At 44.2% G+C, this 21081-nt stretch overlaps 1 protein-coding gene across 18 annotated transcripts in view; it reads right to left on the bottom strand.

Moving 5' to 3' along the window:
- Positions 1 to 21081, bottom strand: part of neb (nebulin) — a 106001-nt gene that overhangs the window by 80728 nt on the left and 4192 nt on the right. For 14 of the 18 annotated variants that reach the window (XM_054788120.1, XM_054788117.1, XM_054788113.1 and 11 more), the window contains 16 exons: positions 20426 to 20516; positions 20227 to 20358; positions 9775 to 9822; positions 9246 to 9353; positions 8904 to 9011; positions 7477 to 7581; positions 7298 to 7402; positions 7109 to 7213; positions 6922 to 7026; positions 3933 to 4037; positions 3749 to 3856; positions 3489 to 3605; positions 1858 to 1959; positions 1676 to 1783; positions 1495 to 1599; positions 1320 to 1418 (listed from right to left, as the gene is read on the bottom strand). In XM_054788120.1, the coding sequence (XP_054644095.1) occupies positions 1320 to 1418; positions 1495 to 1599; positions 1676 to 1783; positions 1858 to 1959; positions 3489 to 3605; positions 3749 to 3856; positions 3933 to 4037; positions 6922 to 7026; positions 7109 to 7213; positions 7298 to 7402; positions 7477 to 7581; positions 8904 to 9011; positions 9246 to 9353; positions 9775 to 9822; positions 20227 to 20337 (1539 nt within the window). In that variant the 5' untranslated portion in view covers positions 20338 to 20358; positions 20426 to 20516. Of the gene's footprint in view, positions 1 to 1319; positions 1419 to 1494; positions 1600 to 1675; positions 1784 to 1857; positions 1960 to 3488; positions 3606 to 3748; positions 3857 to 3932; positions 4038 to 6921; positions 7027 to 7108; positions 7214 to 7297; positions 7403 to 7476; positions 7582 to 8903; positions 9012 to 9245; positions 9354 to 9440; positions 9744 to 9774; positions 9823 to 20226; positions 20359 to 20425; positions 20517 to 20580; positions 21072 to 21081 lie in introns of those variants that run through there. The other 4 variants (XM_054788103.1, XM_054788104.1, XM_054788106.1 and 1 more) reach the window with 4 other exon arrangements.

Consider the following 21081-nt stretch of genomic DNA (forward strand, 5'->3'; position numbering starts at 1 on the left):
GGAAGGAAATTGTAGGATTCCTGATTTAGAAATGAAAAGTTTTTGTGGTTAGAGCGTAGATAACCTGTTTACAATTGTCTCAATACAGCTTTTAACATGGTTAGAACTTTCTGGACATGGGATAACACCCCTATAGTCACCGTTACACTACTATTACCCAATATAGTAGACATAATAAGCTATAAATAAGACTCATGCTTGTGTGTGTTAGTATACATGTGTTCTGGCGCTAGGAGAGCAGAGTGACACGGGGACAGGACGTGCCGTCAGGTGTTCAGAGGTGCCTTATAAGTTGGTTTTGGCCGCAACAGTAGCCCGTATTATTATTAAGGGTTTTAATTGGGGATTATTGTGCCTGTTGTGAGATCATTCGAACCCGCAATAAAAGCCTATTGTTGCGGCAATCAAGTCTGGTGAGTCTCGTGTGTCTCAGCCAACATTACAGTAACATTCCTGACACCTAGTGGCCAGTGTACAATACTACAAATCATTCATACCATCTCTGAAATTTGCTTCAATATGCATATTTTTGTGACCGCATTCTATGTTCAAAAGTATTATTACTCTATATGCGTCTTAAGTGTAGGCTGGGGGTGTGTGTGTGATATGTAGTATGCTACACTGGTCACTAGGTGTCAGTAATGTTACAGTGTCTTAGTTTCTCTAAGTCAAATCTTTTGGTTAATACCAGTGTAAAGGTGACTATAGGGGTGTTATTTCATGTCTAGAAGGCTCTTATAATGTTAAAGATCATATTTAGAACATTGTTATCAGTTTTTCTGTGCTCCAACTACGAAAATATTTCATTTATAAATAAATAATCCTAACAGTGCAGTATGAGTCTATCCCACATGATTTCGGGCGAGATGTTTTCCTCATAAAAATAATTGAAAATGTCCACAGAAGAATTTCAATCTATCATAAAATAAAATCAATTTTGTTCTATCAGAACTAGTAATATTAATTGAGGTAGAGCTCATTTCCTGCCACAGGATGGTAGCAGTGTGTAAAAAGTCTCTAACTGGGGGTCGGTTTGATGGTGGTGGTGGTTTGGGGTTGGGGCGCTCACACCCAGCCCCTGCCTCTCTCAAATCACCGGGTCTATTCTGGGCCTGCTAAACACCCATTGCTATATTTACTACAGAGCGACGGCTCTCCAGTTTCCATGGCCACAAGGAGACAGCTGGGCTTCCTGCATGATCTGGCACATTTAAAAGATCTGCACATCTGAGGAATGTAGATGTGGCTCTTCAGTTTGGATATTTGCTAGGTCTACTCAACATATCCCTGACAGGGGAAGGTTGAGAACCATGACGTACATCACTCAGCTGTTTGGCGTTGACGGCCGCTTGAACCAGCACTGGCGAGTCCGTCACTTGAGTGAATTTCACTTTGTCTGGATGTTGCCGGTAAACTTTCTGCAAACACAGGGAACATTCGTGTCAAGTCTCCCGAGAGAAGGAGCGCCCCTGTTTCCGCGGCAAAGACGCTCACGTCGTTGCACTGCTGCAGCTTCTTGGTGGCTTCGTACTCGGGCGTGATGGTTTGAGGGAAAAAGCATCTGGTTTTCAGGTCTTCGTAGTCGGCTTTGTACAGTTGCTGCGAGAGAAAAAGGATGCCGTGTGAGATACTTGGGATGAGTCAGTGGTGGATGGGGGTGTCCACTATGAATGACCTCTTTCTTCATTTCCTCCACTTGTTGGCAGTGAAGCATGTAGACATCCTCATAGCTGCCGATGTAGTGACCCTTCACCTCGTTGTCGTACTTCTCTTTGTAGCGCGCCTAGACAAACACAGCGTGTGGATTTGTTCCAGACACAAAAAAAACGTGTCAGCACATCAGTTTTCCTTTCTTACGTCAGTGAACTGTTTGAGCACGGAGTCCATCTGGAACTTGGGCGTGTCACAGTAGTTGATGCTGAATCCTCGGGACTTCTCGTAGTTGTCCTTGTAGACTTTCTGCAGAGACGACAAAAAGGCCGACATTAACATTTTCCCTTCAGGTTATCGATCATCACTCCAGTAAATGTACAGTCGTCCCTCGGCACATTGAGGTTCAAATTTCGCGGCTTCAGCCCATCGCGGTTTTTCAAAAATGTATTCATAAATCATACTGTTTCGTAGTTGAATACGGCCTATTAGTAGTCAAATATAGCACATTTCAAGCATAAGAATGGCTAAATGAACTAAAATACAAATATAAGGCATTCAGAAGACATGTTGAAAGACTTGATGCTATGTAGTATTCTATGCTGGTCGGTAGATATCAGTAATGTTCCTGTAATGTTCAGTGAGACAAGCACCAGACTTGATCGCCGCGACAACAGACTTTTATTGCAGGATTGAATGATCTCATAACAGGCAGAATAATAACAACATAATAATCATAATAATAATCATAACAAATGCTATTGTTGTAGAACTCAACTCTGAACACCCGGAACCCCTGGAGCACATTTATTTATTTTGTCAGAAACGGCTTATTTTCTCTTATTATGTCCACTAAAGTAAAGGTGACTATAGGGGTGTTATTTCATGTCTAGCGGGCTCTAATAATGATAGAGACAATATTTATTTATTTATTTAAAAAGGGACAGTGCATGTTCAGAAGCCACAGTCTCCCCCCTTAGTCCCACCACCTCCTGGGGCAAGCATAAGGATCCGGTGCGTTGCGTATTGGTGACGGTCGAAGGTGGGGACCTAGTCTTCGACGGTCATATCTTTTCTCTCAGAAAAGACAAAAGGAGAGACCGTACCTCGCCTGGACGTGGGAAACCGGGGCCTCACCCTGCAGCCAGGCCCAGGGGAGGGGCTCCTGGTGGTTGGGCCTTTACCCATTGAGGTGTTCCGAGCATGCCCAGCTGGAAGGAGGCCCTGGGGCAGACCTCGGACACGCTGGAGGGATCATGTCTCACAGCTGGCCTGGGAACGCCTCGGTGTCCTCCTGGTGAAACTGGAAGAGGTTGTCGGGGACTAGGAAGTCCCTACTGAGACTGCTGCCCCCACGACCCGGACCCGGATAAGCAGAAGGAAATGGATAGATGGATGGATAAAGAGGTTTTCTATGCTCCTACGATGAAAATACTTGGTTTATAAATAAGGAACCCTTTCTTCGCGGAAATTCACTTATCATGGCCAAGTCTGCAATCAGTTAACCACGATAAACGAGGGATTACTCAACTGCTAAGCTGTAAATTTGTAACGGATGCCAGCTACTACGTGTGTAAACACGCCGGACAGTGAGTTGGCTCGTTGGCTAGCGCTGCTCGACTTAACGCTCAATCAGTGGGGATCTGTGGTCACGAGTTCGAGCCCCGGCGTGTGCAGGACTGGACCGTGCGGATGACCACGCAGACACTGGTGCCATTGATGCCAGCTCTATCAGTGGGGATGTGTGGTGGCGTGGTGCGCGGATGACCGCTGTTTCACATTCAAACAAATAAGTGCAGAAAAGAATGTACTGTACTGCGTTCTTTGTTGACACCTACGTCACTGAGGATGGTGCCGGCATATCGGAGCTGCCTGAGCAGAGGATTCTCCGTGGCCGGGAGCGTGTTATAGTCCGACTGGGCTTTTGTCTTCTCGTACTCCTTCTTATACTTCACCTGGAGGCACAAACATGGAGACTGGTGTGAGTAGGGTTGATTGGTGGACAGCGAAGGGTCACTTCCAGAGTGAGAAGAAGACAAAAACAAAGCTCGTTGTCTTCTTGTAATAAAAGCAGATGTCCTCCATTATTGACACGTACCTCACTGGCAGTGGACTGAGTCTTCCTGTGGGTGTCGTAAACGGGCGTGTCTGTTTGCATGAAATAAATGTGGTCTTTGCTGTCCTCGTAGTCTTGCGTGTATTTTCTCTGAAAGGGAAAAACGTTTGCAGTTGAAGGGACAAAACAACAGTGGCGTCTCGTGTGCGCTCGCAGCCTGCCTCACATTGCTCAGGTTCTCCATCGCCACCCTGGCTATGGCCACGTCGAAGTAGGGCGTCTCGCACCACTGACCCTTCACATTCTTATTGTACTCCTCCTTGTACTTGAGCTGAGGGGAAGCACATGAAAACATAGTAGGGACATCTTAGTACATTTGGTGACCTAAATTAAAGTGTCGGTCTCTGAGAAATGCAGATGACAGATGGGTGTTATTTAACGACGATGATGTGTTTGTTGAATCAATCTGGGAATGTCTGGCGCGCCGGCGTTTCTATTGTTGGCCTCTGGGCTCATCATGATCACTGGCAGCAGGGAACAGCTGGCTGGTTATTCCCGGTGCGAGTCACTTGGTCTCAGAGGACTAAGACAAAAAAAGACTTTCTGCTGAGTTGGATTAGTGTTGGAGGAAATGATGCGGAATCATTCATTTCAGTTATGGACTGAGGGTTTTCTGTCACCCGTTTGATCACAAACATATATTATGTAGACTGGAAGCCCGGTTAGCGTACGCCCCGGTTTCAAAACGTTCACTTCATGTAATGTACATTTCACCCGTTAGCGTCCAATACGACACGCGTTTGGTTGCGTTACGTTTCAGTGGCAGATTACTATCACTCCCCTGCTCCACTGATAGAATGAGCAGATCAGTCCTCCCCCACACCACGCCACTTTTCAACACAACAGAGGGGGAGCGATAAAAACACACACAGGACTGGACTTTTTAACTTATTACGTATGATTATTATCTACAACTATTATTTATTATGTATTATTGAAATTGAAGGGATCTGTTACATATTTATTTATTTATTCTTATTCTATTTTCTTATTTTTCTTAACTCTCCTATTTTGCTTTGTTTGTTTTATTTTTCAGTGATTACATTTATTCGGACACTTTTGCCGAGCTGCTGGAAACGGAAATTTCTCTTGGCGATAAACAAAGTACCTACCTACCTACCTACCTACCTACCTACCAATCTATCTATCTCGCTCCAGCGCTGGCATTACTTGTATCGACTCCTTTTGATATTAAACTGTAAACCTTATTTGAGACTCTTAGCATTATTTCACAGCTGGTAGAACAAAAGAATCAAAGTCTGAACACATTTGAAATTGTTTTCTGCATGTAAAACTACAATTCCAAAAAACGATAAGGGTTTTGTATCAACATTTTTGGGTGTCCGGAACGAATTAATTGGATTTACATTATTTGTTATGGAAAAAATAGATTCAGTTAGCGTACGTTTTGGTTTGAGTCTGACCTTCTGGAACAGATTAATGACACTAACCAAGGTTCCACTGCATATATAAAGTATTTGTTGATTCGCCATTGTGATTGTGTCTTATTGGCAACTGCTTCTGATTGGATGAAACAACCTCATAGTTAAGGGTTTTTAGCGGCACCTTTTTGCCATGGCACCAAGGGTTGGGTATCCTTTAGATTTAATCTGATACCAGTGCCAAATTGATACGGTGCAGGTGCTTAAAAAAAAAGGACAACAGAAATGATGTCCATAAACAATGCCGTTTTGTTTTTACGGAATCATGCAAGTTCAACAGAATGATCATTTAAACACTTCAGTAATATTAATAAAGTCATAAATTCATCAATGTGAAATCAAATTCATAACAAATTGTCATAATAGGGAATGTGCAAAAAAAATTGCTAGATTTTACACAACTTTAAGTTTATACATTCTCCACAGTTGGAGTAAAAATTGATAACTGAGGACGACAAAATCTTCTTGCTAGTTTGACGGTGACATTCAACAACATTTGTAACAAAAGTCACTTTTGTAAGCAATGGATTCAATCCAGCTTCACAACCCTCTCCTTAAATATGCCTTACACACTTATTAAACGCATTTAAAATGATAACACGTACTGGTACTAACGAATGACCATGACAGATGAATCGGAGTCACCGTCTCGCCTTTAGCCTGGTCGTCAGGCTGGCGCTACAACCGCGCTTCTGTTGTTGTGGGGCCGCCTCCATCTCCCGAATCCTCCTTGCCTGTTACCGTCATACATTAACTTTTATTATTTTTTTGCCTCATTTTTGTAGTTACTATTACATTTGGTGGCACAGATATTTGCTTACTTTTTCAGTCTGATTTCTATTGTTCCCGTCGGGACCGGTGTCACTATGGTACTGTGTGTTGATACCCAACCAGTGGCGACTGCTCCAAGACTGCGGGGGAAGCTCAGCTTCCCCTAAAATGTCCCAAAAACATTTCATTGCCTAAACATGCCCTTGAATTCCTTCATCTTTTGTTCAGAACCAGCTACTTATCACAGGTAACTTCCTTCTCTTTCAGCACTGCAGCGCCAGTGACGGTGAGCGTCTACTGACTTCAATGCGGAAGTGAAGAGTGGGTTGTTCCACTGGACGGTCTTTGGATAAATACTGGGCTTTGTCCCGCCCGTCGGACGCTCAGCGTCTCTGGCGGTCTATGGGGCAGTGGGCTGGCCCGGACGCTCGGCTTCCGCATGATGATTGGATGATCTGTCTGAGGCAGGATCCCTTTTTGATTGACAGCGAAATGAGCGAATCAGCGATCTTTAAAGTGTAAACCTTCCAAGTTTCTCATTCCATTGTTCTGAAATGATCTGGAGACTTTGCCGATCCCCAGCGACTTTGTCTTTGTTAAAAACGACTAGCGTTGTGTTTGGCGACTCTCTTCTGTCACTCTGCGGTTTCTCTCCCAAACGAGCAGCGGCAGCTGCGGAGCTTCTCCCCTCGTCACGATCACTCACACAGCAGCTCCAGCTGCTAGCAAGCTGCACATCATGGCAGATTCTAGAATTTACATATAAATAAATAAACACATTTATGATGTAGGCCACAAAAAAAAAGAGCTTCCCCTCCTTGAATGACCAGCAGCCGCCACTGTAGCCAACCCTAGTGGCGCCTTCTTAAAAGTGGACTTGTGCTATCACGATCATAAGATTTAGTAAATGTTAAATCACAATGTACTTAAAGATGTCCTTACGTCGCTGCGCTGATCGTTGACTCTCTTGGCCAGCTCCACCTCAGGAGGGTCGGGCAGAGAGGTGTACTTGGCCTTGCGCTCATCGTGACCTTTCTTGTATTGAACCTGAAGGGGACACGCAGTCGACGTGGATACGTGAACATCAGAGCCCGCTAGAACATCCTGACTGTTGCTGAGGTGGACTTACATCACTGAGCACCTCCTGAGCCTTCACCACTCGACGTAACTCAGGGCTGTCGCTGTACGGACAGAACATGGTCTTCTCCTCGTCCCAGTCCTCCGTGTAGAGTTTCTGCGCAACAAGGATCCCACGTCATTTCATCACACATCAAAGTGAACATTTTCCTTTGTTTTAATAGCACGGAGGGGCGCTGACTTTGCTGCAGTTAGCGGCATTCTTCACCGCTAAGACCAGCTCAGGAGCATCCGGGGGAAGCAGGTACTTGTCCTTGGTCTCGTCCCACTTTTGCCTGTACAGGACCTAACAGTGAGGACAATTCAAGTTAAACACTATCGCTTTTCATATCTTTGCAACGCTGTAACTAGTTTGCTCACCTTGCTGATGAGTTCAGACACTTGCTTGACGTGGGCGATTTCCCGCGCCTCCCCGTCGTACATGCTGGATGTCTTTGACTTATTGCCCTCCATGCGGTATTTAATCTGAGGATAATAGGTGCAACTTCAATCTCAACTGGTTTTAATATTCATTGACAGCAGGGGTGGCCAAGGCCAAACGTTTTCCACTGAAGGCCACACAGGGACAGATGAATGGATACAAGGGCCACTTGGGGCCGCTTGGGTCTCATGCAAGCAACACATGTAGACGTGAAGAAGTTACATAGAGTTCAAGAAAAAAAGTGCATCTCAGCTTTGTGACGTAGCTGAAAAAGCCTGTTACTAATATCAACTTTGGTCTTTGCTCTTTGTTTCCATTTATTCAGTTTTTTTCATCCATTTCAAATATTTAAACTTTCTTCTTCTTTTTTCCATTTCTGCTGTTTTCTTTTGATTTTCCACCTACTTCAACTTTCTTCTGAAATAGTTTCCGTACATTTTCTTTTCATAATATTAGGACTTTATTCTCATAATATTATTACTTTTTCCCTAACCACATTTTGCAAAAATTACCACTTTATTTTGTTTGTTTCTCATAGTAGGACTTTAAAAAATAATGTCTTTTTTTTCTTCAACATTTCAACTTTTTGCTACTAAAATGACCTTAATCTTCCGAATATTACGAGTTCATTCTCGTAAAGTTGTGACTTTTTTCCCCGTTACAATTTTCTCTTAATATTTCAACATTATTCTCACAAAATTACAGCTGTTTTTATCATTTCTGCTTTCTTTTAGATTTTCCACCTATTTCAACTTTCTTCTTCTAAATTTTATTTTTGTAAGTATGACTTTTTCCCCCATGAATATTTCAACTTTATTCTCCTAACATTAAAACTTTTGCTGCAACCTAATTTTCCCCCAAAATTAAAACTTTATTTGTTGTTTTGTTTGTTTCTCATAATATTATGCATTTTTTCTTTAATATTTCAACTATATGCCTATAAAATAATGACTACATTTTTTTCTCATAATATTCCAACGTTATTCTCATAAAATTATGACTTTTTCTCATTAGAGTAGAACTTTTAATGTTCTTTTTATTCTGTTCTATTCCATTTCATTTTATTTTATTTTATTTTTCTATTATTATTGTAAAATTACTGCATATTTTCTCAATTTCTGCTGTTTTTTTGTTTGTTTCCTTGTTAAATTATATTTTTAGAAAAAAAAACAGCTGCCTCACCCCGGACACCAATGGTTTATAGTGTTTAAAGGACTGCAATCTATTTGTGGTGGTGGGATGCAGGCAGGGAAGGGAGTAGCGTGGGGGAGTAGCTATCGGCTCTCTGTCGCTAAATGAAATGAATTTGAATAAATGGCGTATTTTTATTGAATAAATGAATGTATGTTTAAGCTTTCTGCGTTACCTCGCTGAGCTGCTCTTGGGCCTTGCGGATGCGAATCATTTCGGGCGTCTCCGTGCTGATGGCAGGAGGATTCCCTCTGGACTTGTCATACGCCTGACGATACTTGTTCTGTCGAGGAGACAAAGCGTAGCACCGTATAGGGGTGCATCAGATGTATTGAACAAGCTGCCAAACATGGAAATGAGCGTAAGACTATCCAAACTAGTCACTTGCAGACACTTTTAGTTGTTTCATCTCTGTAAACATATCATTTAACTGTGAGGTAAAAATAAAATCAAGTCTGTGACAGAGGACTTCCACAAGTCCAAAGAGCCAGAGAGAAGAAAAACTTTAGTGTCTTACGTGGCTGAACTGCTCCATCATCTTCTGGCTATGAGCCAGGTACGGAGTCATGAACTTGGAAGTGTCCACCTTGACCTTTTTCACCACTTTCCTGGTGGGCAAGCCAGACTGGAGAGGGAACAGAAGGACAAGGAGCGAATCATCCAATGAGCAAATAACCTGTGACCATCCATCACACTGAAAGATGTTAAGTACCTTCAGCAGGGTCCAACTGCTCCAAATAATCCCAATCAGCAAGAATGTTAAAAAAAGACAAAAACACTTCATGCAATGCCAGGTTATGCAACGTGTACAAGAAGCCACAAACTCGCTAAGCAACTCATATTCCATGTAAAGGTTTGACGCCGAACTTCATCCAATTCCCCCAACCGTGGAAAGGTGCCGAGACAACAGACGATGCACCTCAAGCTGAAGCGAAGCAGTCCGCCAATTACTCGAAAACATCGCATTTCAGCGTGCACACGGGTAAGGAGGGAGCGTCTTTTGCACAGTTTGAGCAGCGGTCCGTCAGTGGCGGTGCGTAAATTACCTGGTGGCTGTGAGAGTGATGATGAGTGGCGGTCGTCGTCGTCATCTGCTACACACATTACACACAATAAAAGACACTCTGGGCTTTCCAAACACGCCATGGGAGAAAGTGTGATGGAATGGAGGCTGAGTTCTCCTCAGCTCTGGTGTCCTGAATTCGCTACTTGCTAGAGTCACGGGTGTAACTTTTTCATCGTGTGTGCGGTTAATTAACACAAAACGGGTCAAATCCCCTGACTTTGACTGTGATCGCTTTTATTCTATTTTGGATTGTCGTTTCACAGCCGACTATCGATGTCATCAGCTGCTGAACACACACAAACACAACAATAATCCCCCTCGGACCGCTCACACGTGGTTCACGTTTTAAAGGGCTTGTTGCTGACTTCCTGTCTACTGTCTGCTCCAGTGCTTGACGCCAGATTAGACTTTCCTCAGAGCAGCAGGGCAGGAGTGTCCAAACGTTTTCCAGTGAAAGACACATAGTGAAACATGAAAGGATGCAAGGGCCACTTTGATATACAGGGAACAGGGTGAACAGGTGGCGCAAACTAAGAAAAAGAGGTCAGTGGCGGTCCAAATGTATCATTGGCGATGATTCAAGATATTCGAAAAGTGAATGAAAAACTACACTTATAATGTTCAATAAAATGGCCAATTTACCGATATTTTAGGAGCAAGAAAACCTATAGTTTTACATGTACTTTCATGATTTGATATTTTACATAGAGACACGAGTATGTGATGTTTCTCTTGGCCTTTAACGATACACAGCAACGTAACGCAACATGTTTCCGCTGCATCGCATTGATGTTTTACATTAAAAACAACAGCATTCCTCGTTTTAAGGCTGAATTCCTGTACGCGGATTTGACTCGGGGATGCTATTTCTTCCTGTCGTCGTGACTCTCTATATCAGGGGTGTCCACATACTGGAAAATGAAAGGATGCAAGGACCACTTTGATGTTTAGTAAAGCAACACATATACTGTATGTAGCTTATGAAACAACTGCATTTCACCTTTGTACTATGGGTGAAATGCTACTAAAAATGACATGTTTTCCATAATAATTCTTGTAAAATTGGGACTTTTGTTCTTTTTCTTAATGTTTTGACTTTATTTATAGTTTTTTCCCATTTCCTTTTTTTTTTTTTTTATTTTCCAGCTATTTCATTTCAGCTTTCCACTTTTAAATTTTCTCCTCATAATTATAACTTTATATCTTTTAAGACAAATATGTAATGTGTTTTTTCTTGATTTCAACATTGTTACTAAAATGATATTTTCAGTTTATTCTCATAAAATTGCAACTTGTTTCTCATTAGAAATGTTTTTTTTTTCTCTAAATATTTTGACTTTACTCTGGTAAAATTTCTGCTGTTGTTGTTTTTTTTGTATAATTTTCCAAATATTTCAACTTTCTTCTTGTATATTTTCTTCTCCTAGTATTTTGACTTTATTCCCATGTTATACATTTTCCCCCAAACTAAGTTTAGAAAATTCCAACTTTATTCATTGTTTTGGACTTAAGAAAAAAAATAAATACATTCTTTAATATTTCAACTTCATGCTGTTATTCTTGTGAAATGATTGCTTTTTTTCCTTGCTAGATTACAACTCTTTTCTTAACATTTTGACTTTTATTTGGTTTTCCCAATTTTGATGCAGTTGTTTTTTTTAAGTTTCCTCGTTAAATTACATTTTTAGACTGTGCTGTGGGCCGATAAAATCACAGCCACGGGCTGCAAGTGGCCCCTGGGCCGCACTTTGGACACCCCTGCTCTATATAAAGTACACCACTGACGACTGGACCGGTCTCAATGACACCAGAACTGAGGGAAAAAACGTCTCCATCACTGTTTTCTTTGATTAACAATTGTATCGGGCCTCAATATCGGAATCGAACAGACAGGGGAGAACCACGGGGATTCTGGTGAGTCATAGATGACCAAAAAAAAACAATCCAAAGCATATGTCCACAAGGTTGACAGGCTGCAGGTGATCAGGGGCGATTTGCAGCACTGAGGCTCATCTAGCGCCCTTCGAGCTACACTATGTTGAGAGCTGCTTAGAGGTCTACTTCAAAATTTGTCAGAATTCCACACAGAACTCCACCCCTCTCCCCTGTCCAGGAGTCCATTTTCTTTTTAATAAATGGAACACTGAGATGAACCGAGGTTGGAATGCTAAGTGAAAGGGTTGTGGGCACCACAATGTTTCTCCCCATTCTTTAGATTGACAAAGAGGCCGTCTTCCACAACAAAACATTGTTCCCCACAGTGTCGATGAAAGTGCTCGTGAAAGCAGAGGGTATTGATGGTCCCCGCCTCCCAAAAAACATTTACATCTTTGCTGCAAAGATGCTAAATGGACCGCCGGATGTGATGATCGGTTCTACAGGAGATGAACACGAGTTGCCGTCCGCTCTCCTTTAGAAGCTATCAACACATCAGATACCAGGGTGACTTTAATCCTATTTCACCAGGAAATAACAGATTAAATTGTGGCCCTTCTGTTTTCACTCTTCCATTGGACACCGGAGCAGAGACTCGAGCAAACAGGTCATCATAACTGAAATTATTCAATAACCGCTCCATGTATCTGCGGCAGGATGTCCAAAACCCGCCACTAGTGTTGTATACCAAATACCAGATACCAGATCTTTCTGCTCTAAAACCGACAATCATTGCTACTTGAACACTTCAGTGAATTAAGGTCATGTATATCATTAACAGAACACAATGGAAAGTAAGCACCGCTGCTTTTTTCACACGCTTTGAAATGATGAGGCTAGTTCATGGCTAAAAGAACTACAGCTCCTATGACGCTTAGAGTGCCAAAATGGAAAGTACAGTCGTCCCTCGCTAAATTGCAGTCCCAACATCCCGCCCTCACTCTATCGGGGTTTTTCACAAAGTACAAGTATAAAAGGTCGCTGTTTCGTGGTTGAATACAGCCTATTTTTAGTTGAAAAAAACATACTTATTTAAACAAATTGTACTAATTCTTGGCCTAAATTAAGCATATTCAAGCATAAAAATATCTAAATGAACGAAAATACAAACGCAAGGCAGAAGAAACATTGTAATTGTGACTGTGGTGTTGCACATTGGCCACTAGGTGTCAGTGTTTGGTGAGAAAAGGGCCAGACGTGATCACCAGGACAAACATTTGTTGCAAGTTTAAATGATCTCACAACAGGCACAATAATAATAACAACATAACAATCATAATAATACCACAGGCTAACTGTTGGGGCCATAATGGCCGACTGCAGAGGGAGTACCGGGAATGCAGCCTCATGTGCTTCACAGAGACGTGGCTGAGTGAACTTTCTCCGGATTCACACGTCACACTGGACGGATTCCAGCTGGTACGAGCGGACAGGAATGCAACGGAGAGCGGTAAGAAGAAGGGAGGGGGAATCGCTGTGTTTGTGAATGATAGATGGTGCCACCCGGGACACATCTGTGTGAAGGAGCAACTGTGCACCAGAGACGTGGAACTGTTAGCGGTTAGCATGCGGCCATACTACCTTCCGAGGGAGTTTTCACATGTTATTGCTATGACTGTGTACATCCCCCCCTCAGCGGTCGCTGCTGCAGCTATAGAGCAAATCCACACCATCGTCTCTCAACTTCAGAACCAGCACCCCCAATCCCTCCTCCTCATCTCCGGTGACTTCAATCATGCTTCCCTGTCCTCTGCTCTTCCCACCTTCACCCAGTATGTCAGATGCCACACTAGAGACAATAAAACTTTGGACCTCCTGTATGCAAACATCAAGGATGCATACACCTCATCCCCCCTCCCCCCGCTGGGTCATTCTGATCACAACCTCGTCCATCTCGTCACAGACTACACTGCAGTAGTGAATAGACAACCCCCTGTGAAGAGGCCTGTGAAGCAGTGGTCTGAGGAGAGCAGTGCTAGGCTAAGAGACTGCTTCCAGACAACAGACTGGGAAGCGCTCTGTAGTCCCCATGGCAGTGACGTTGACAGCATGACGCACTGCATCACAGACTATATAAACTTCTGTGTGGAGAACACTGTGCCCTCCAAGTTGGTGCGGTGTTTTCCCAACAACAAACCCTGGGTGACCTCCGAGATTAAGGCCCTGCTGAACAAGAAGAAGAGGGTCTTCAACTCGGGGGACAAGGAGGAGCTGTGCAGAGTCCAGAGGGAACTCCGGCACAAGATCAGGAAGGGGAAGGACTGCTACAGGAGGAAACTGGAGAAGCGGCTGGAGGAGAATAATGCCAGGGAAGTCTGGAGAGGCCTGCAGACCATCACAGGCCATGGTAAAGGAGTGGGGAGAGACCAAGCCAGTGGGGACAAGATCTGGGCAGATGAACTCAATCTGTTTTTTAACAGATTTGAGTCTGCCCTCCCTCCCTCCCCTACCAACTCACCACTCTTCACCCCCACATCCCCATCCCAGCCATCCTCTACTCCCCTCTCCATAACTGATGATCAGGTGAGAAGTCAGTTGAGGAAGATCAAGGCAAGGAAGGCCCCGGGACCGGACGGCATCAGCCCCAGAATCCTCAAGGACTGTGCTGACCAGCTCTGTGGAGTTCTCAGGCACTTGTTCAACCTCAGCCTGAGCCTGGAGAAAGTCCCGGCCCTGTGGAAGACCTCCTGTGTGGTCCCGATCCCAAAGACACCACGTCCCAAGGAGCCTAACCACTTTAGGCCTGTTGCCTTGACCTCTCACCTGATGAAGACCATGGAGAGGATTATCCTGCAGCACCTGCGACCCCTGGTGGGCACTCAGCTGGACCCCCTGCAGTTTGCTTACCGGACTCGGATCGGAGTGGACGACGCAGTGATCTACCTGCTGCACAGATCACTGCTACACCTGGAGGACAGCGGGAGCGCTGTGAGGGTCATGTTTTTTTACTTCTCCAGTGCCTTCAACACCATCCAGCCGGCACTACTCAGAGTGAAGATGGAGAGTGTGGGAGTAGACCAACACCTGACTGCATGGGTTATAGACTACCTCACCAACAGACCACAGTATGTGAGGCTCCGTCACTGTGTGTCTGACATGGTACTCTGCAGCACAGGTGCCCCTCAGGGTACGGTGCTCTCCCCTTTCCTCTTCACCCTCTACACCTCGGACTTCACACACAACTCCACACAGTGTCACATCCAGAAGTTCTCCGACGACACAGCCATCGTTGGTTGTGTTTCAGAGGGGAATGATCTGGAATACAGGACGGTCATCAGGGACTTTGTCAGCTGGAGTGAGCTTAACCAGCTGCAGCTCAACACCAGCAAGACAAAGGAGATGATCATTAACTTCCAGAGGAAAACATCTCACTTTACACCGGTGAACATCCAGGGAGCGGACATAGAGTTGGTAGACAGCTACAAATTCCTGGGTGTTCACCTTAACAACAAGCTGGACTGGTCCGTCAACACCCACGCCCTCTACAAGAAGGGCCAGAGTCGCCTTCACCTGCTGAGGAGACTGAGGTCCTTTGGTGTGTGCAGGACTCTTTTACGGACCTTTTATGACTCTGTGGTGGCCTCAGCCATCTTCTATGCTGTGGGCTGCTGGAGAGGGGGCAGCACGGACAGAGACTGGAGCAGGATAAATAGACTGATCAGGCGAGCTAGCTCTGTCCTGGACGGTCCTCTGGACTCCGTGGAGGAAGTGGGGGAGAGAAGGATGTTGGCTAAGCTGACATCCATCATGAACAACACCTCTCACCCGCTACATGACACTGTTGTTTCCCTGAGCAGCTCCTTCAGCACCAGACTGTTACACCCACGGTGTAAGAAGGAGAGGTTCCGCAGGTCCTTCATACCGACCGCTGTCAGGCTCTACAACACCTGCACCACCTGAACCATGTTGTAGACACTATGCTTTCTTTACACTGTTCTCTTTACTTGTCTTGCTGCTGTAACAAGTAAATTTCCCCGCTGTGGGATAAATAAAGTACATACATACATACATACATACATAACCCTCCCCAAGCAAAAACTCAACTCGGAACCCCCAACGTCACACATCTGTCCGCTAGGGAACACATTTACTGCGACACACACGAGCAGGAGTTTCATTTACGTCTTAAATGTCTTAATGACTCTTATTATGTCTACTGCATTGGGTAATACGGATGTAAAGCCATTTAAAGCCGCCAATACAACACATTGATGAGACAACAGCCACAGCAGGAAGTACTCTGTCCAGAAAAAAAACACAACAACAACCTGCTAAAGTGTGAGTCTATGTTATCTTATTTATGTCTCATACTGTACATATGTACTGTACATGTCTTATTTTCTCTGATCATATCTACTATATTGAGTAATAAGAGCGTAAAGGAGTGTGTATTTCAAGTCTAGAGGGCAATAATCATGTTAAAAACTGCATTTAGAAGATCACAAGCAGGTCTTCCATGGCATAATTACAAAAATATTCCATTTAATAATATAGAATCCTACTTCGCAAAAATTCGCTGATCACGGTCAAGTCTGGAAACCAGTTAACTGCGATAAACGAGGGATGACTGTAGTGCATTTCCGCAACAGGAGCTAACATCATGTTTTGAAGTCTGATTGTGTTTTGATCTGACAAATCTTAAGTAAGCTTGATCAAGTTTAGAATTACTACAGCTTCTGCTGGGACTACTTGGACCACGGCAGCTGTTGAACTCCGATGAAAAAAAGCATCTCACGTCCCACCAGAGCTGACGAGTGACGCTGTGAACATCGAGTGCAGGTAGGATTGCAAGGTTTATGGTGTGGCATTCTGTGGAACTACGGTATCCCGTGTTACAACGTGGACACCTGCGACTTATAGACAAGTGCGGCCTCAATACTGAATTTACAAAAAACTGTTTTCTCTTTAAATTAGGTGGGTGCGGCTTATATTCGGGTCTGGAATTTATGCGTGAACAATAAATGGTTGGTGGGAACTACTTTTTCTTCCGCCTGGGCGCACGCGTAACGGCACACTACACAGTCAGTCAGTCAGTCAGTCAGTCTCAGTCTGTTGAAACGATGGCCGATCGTAAACGACGCCATGTGAGAGTTGTGAATTAGTTTTCATTCTTATAGTAGTTCTTAATAATTCATCATTTATTTTAATGGTTTAATTATTTCATTTATTTTCTCTTTCGTTGTTTAAAAACACAATGTTCACATACAGTCAAACTTGTCTATAGCGGCCACTAGAGGGAGTCTGCAAAAGTGTCTGCTATAGACAGGTGGCCTCTATAGACAGGTTGGCGTCCAGTTTGAATGTTGACCAGTAGAGGGAAAAAAAAGGGGGAAAAAATTAATGTTGACCAGTAGAGAGCACTGTGGGACTGCGGATAAAAGTTGTACAGCACTACTAGGCTTGTTATTATCCACGACCCACAGAACAAAGCTGTGCTAGTAATGTCTTACGCTTGTTTTTAATATTTTACTTTTTATACGGCAGAGTGTCATTACAGCTTTAGTTCATCAGGAAGTGACGGGAAGTGACGGTGGGCGTCCCGAGCAGGAGAGCTAGGCTCAGTGCTAGCTGTGAGTTTGGAGAGAGTTGGGAAGTGTGTTTATGTTGGCGTGGATGTAAAGTCCTGCAGTGTTCTCCGCTGTTAATAAAGCCATTAAAGGGCATCGGCGACGTGAGTCTCTCCTTCCCCACAACAAGCGGCATTACAGTATTGACCAGTGCACACCAGGAAATAAACGGTGTCATTTCTTACAGGCATTGGCTGGACAGCTATGTAGTGGGGCTTGTTTAACCTTTGCCTTGTGGGCAAGCAGGAAGGAGAGACGATGCTGAGAGATGTGTGTGTGTTCTGAGCTGCTGTCTGGTGGCCGCGTTCAATAAATAAAGTTGGCAGAAGCAACAGGAGAAGTTTCCTTCTTTGCTTCGGAGCTGAATAACACTGACAAGTTAACAGACTAGTAGCGAACGGAAAAGAAGACGGCTTTGTTTGTGTCGAATACAGAAGATGAGGACTTTGATGGATTTGTGGATGAGGATTGATGAAAAATAACGTGAGTACATTCTAAAATACTTCAATTAAGTACAACCCAACTCAGTTCAACATACGATAGCATGCATGCTAGCATGGTTTTAGCATGCAGGCAGTATTGTGTTGTATTGTAGCGTCGCTGGGAGCACGTCCTGTTCCCAGCATACTTTGCGGTAATGTTTTGGTGCAAATGCTCTTAAAGTTACATGTTTGACCAGGAAATAGCAAGCTCAAAAGAAGATGGCTTTTTTATGTGGAACAACTGACAGTTTGTGCGGATCTTGTGAATGATTGTGACTGAGCTAGGACTCAGTAATTAAAGTCTACACAAGACGGCTTCATTGATTGAAAAACTAAACTTTTTCGTGCATGAAGCTTCTACTTGAGTTGGTAATTTGGCCGCTATATGCGGTCAGATATTGACCAAGGGAGACAAAATGGGTGGCCGCTGGCCGTGTTGGACAGGTGACTGCTATACACAGGGTCTATAACATGTAAATTTGCTGCGGGGGATTTTTCAGTGGCTGCTATAGACAGGTGGCCGTTCTATAAAGGTGGCCGCTAAGACAGGTTTGACTATTTTATATGAATTCCTCCTGTTGTTGTACTTAAGCTGGGGTATATTGTAAATGGCGCCAATACCTCAGCATACTTCAGAGTTTCCAATCAATCAATCAATCAATCAATCAATCAAAGACTCTGATGTCTTGTATTCTTTATGCTATGATTTGAAATTCACTACTTTTTATGTATCGCCAATACCGGCCTGAATTTCACTCTGTATCGGATGGGAAAGGAAATCAGTGGTATTGCACATCACGACTCGCCGCTAGGCGAAACCGGCCGGCTACCGGTTTCAAGGTTTACTACAGCATGACAGAGTCACGGTTTCAAAAACACTCAAATTGTCCGTCATACCTTTCCGGCGGTGTGAGAGAAAATTAAGGTCCAGCCCGGCCACTACATGGACATACTTTGTCACGTCCTGCGTTCTTTCTCGCAGTCGGACCTGGGCTTCGATGTGTCGAAACCACAGCCGTGCTGCTGTGTTGCCAAAAATCGGGCGTAGATAAAGTAGCTCCTGCGTTAGCTGCCTTTTTAGCACTGAGCAGCGCCGGTGCTGCTGCGCTGTTGTTGCCGGCGTCTGTCGACATTTTACTTACGTCGAGGGTCCCCAAATGTGGAGATACGAGACAGGAGTGGAGGTTGAGATGTATGACGAGTTTACAACCACTGAACATCTCAGTTGCTCACAACAATCACGTGACCCGGAAACGGACGTTTGTGGAAAAGTGTGGCCTGCACATTCAACATGTGACCTTCTTGAGCCACTTCATTGCATTTAGGTTATTTTTTTTACTAAAAAAATGATTTCAATTACAGGATTAGCCACAGTAGCCATTTTATTTATTTATTTTGAAAGGATTCCCTTATTTTTTGTTATTTATTTTAAACACATATGTTCCACTTTCATCGTGTTACATCTTATGGTTTCAAAATGACTGGACTTTTTCCTCCCTTTAAAAAAAAAACATTTCAAAATAACACATTTTAATACCGTGAAGGTTACCATCAGAATCTCATCCCGACCCATGCCTACTCGCCACGGCTAAATCTCTTCAGCATTTTGCGGCATCTACTGAGAAGTACTACTCGCAGTAAACGTGTCTCAGTGTCGTTCATGCTGTTGCAGTTGTAGCACACAAGATACAGGATGTCAACTTTTATCGTTGTAGGACATCATCAGGTCCTCAAAGTTAGCCGTGAAGTGCATGCAGTCCAGGACCTCAAAGTGCACCCTTTGGCCTCTCTCTGAAACCGAATCCTTCAGCGGACAGGGTTCTGGCGTCATTAGGCCTATTTTTGGAGGAGGGGGGACGCTTCCCTAAAATATTCTAACGAAATAATTTGGTGTTAAAAAAAAAGATTTTTTAAAATTTTTGTTTTCCAAAAAAAAGTCAACATAAGGCGGACAGAATATGAGAATAATCACATGATAACAATCACATAATAATAATCACGCCTTGTTCTCTAATCCAGTCCACGTGTTCTTACAGAGAACACTCACAGTCCACGGCTTCCGTGCGACCCTGCTTGCACTCGCTACCTGCAGCGTGTGTGTGTGTGTGTGTGTGTGTGTGTGTGTTTATGCAAGAATGGATGTAAGAGCGTTTCTCTTTTCTTAAACTCTAAACTGGTAACTGTAGTCGTGTTATTTAAAAACAGTGTATTTCTCTTACTTTGTTGTTGTATTTTTTTTCTTTTTCATGTTAACTACTGCAAATCTGTTTGTTGTTGTACGGCATTAAAAAAAACCTGTGCATCTCCTGGGGGGGGTCAAGCCTCCCCTGTTCTTAAAACCTAGTGACGCCTCCTCTGGTGCTGACCCCCAGCGCTGTGGTCACTGTTCACAGGGCCGCGCCAGACGACATCAGAGCCCAAACGAAGCAGTCCACGACGTCCGCTTACCTCGTCCACGATCTCCTCTTCCTCCTCCTCCTCCTCCTCCTCCATTTCGTCTTCGTATTCCTCTTCCACTACCTCCTCGTACTCCTCATACTCCGTCACAATGGTGGCCATCTTGGGACGGTTTCAGAGGCTCTACACAAAGCAGAGAGGAAGGTTAAAGATGGTGATGGTTGATGCAGGCGGGGGAAGCATGGCATACCAGAGAAAGATTCCTGCGGCGTGTTCTGACAGCGAGCGCACCTCCCTGGCCATCCACTAGGGGCTCAAGTTCTGTAGTCCCACTTTTTGCCCTAAGCAAAGCGGCGAGAACAAAATGAGCGAGGAAGAAGGTGAGCGCATCAATGAGTTGCTTACCTCAAGCCCTCCCCACCCCCGCCTGCCTGTCACAACAGTGCGAAAGCAAGTGGGGCCTCCCGGGTTGACGGTCGGTGACAGCTGCCTTGCAAGGCCTCAGCTATTTCACATGTAAACCAATGCCACCACCTGATTGGTTGACTGGCTTTTGCTAACGGCGATGCAATGCCTTCTGAGGCTGCAGGTTAAATATAGGATGGCACACTAACTGCCTTTTTTAGCGCCCTATTGCCCTCTCTTTGAAACAAAAGTGTGTTTTCAGAGAGAAAAGCGGATGAAAGAAGGAAAACAGTGCTCGATTAGACAACAAGATGCTCAGAGTAAACATCCAAACGTAGGCCTGATCGGGTCCTGCTTGAGGCTTGCGGTTCTTCACTGTCACTCCTTTGGAAGCCCCTATGTCTGCCCGACAAGGTCCAAATGGCGTGGGTGGGCGTGACGGAAAGCCATGCAAACAGGAGAAAAGGTGGAAGAGCAGCTTTCCTCCCCAGTTTTGTGCTT

This window comes from Dunckerocampus dactyliophorus, chromosome 9 (assembly GCF_027744805.1).
Source record: "Dunckerocampus dactyliophorus isolate RoL2022-P2 chromosome 9, RoL_Ddac_1.1, whole genome shotgun sequence".
Classification (NCBI taxonomy): Eukaryota; Metazoa; Chordata; class Actinopteri; order Syngnathiformes; family Syngnathidae; genus Dunckerocampus; species Dunckerocampus dactyliophorus.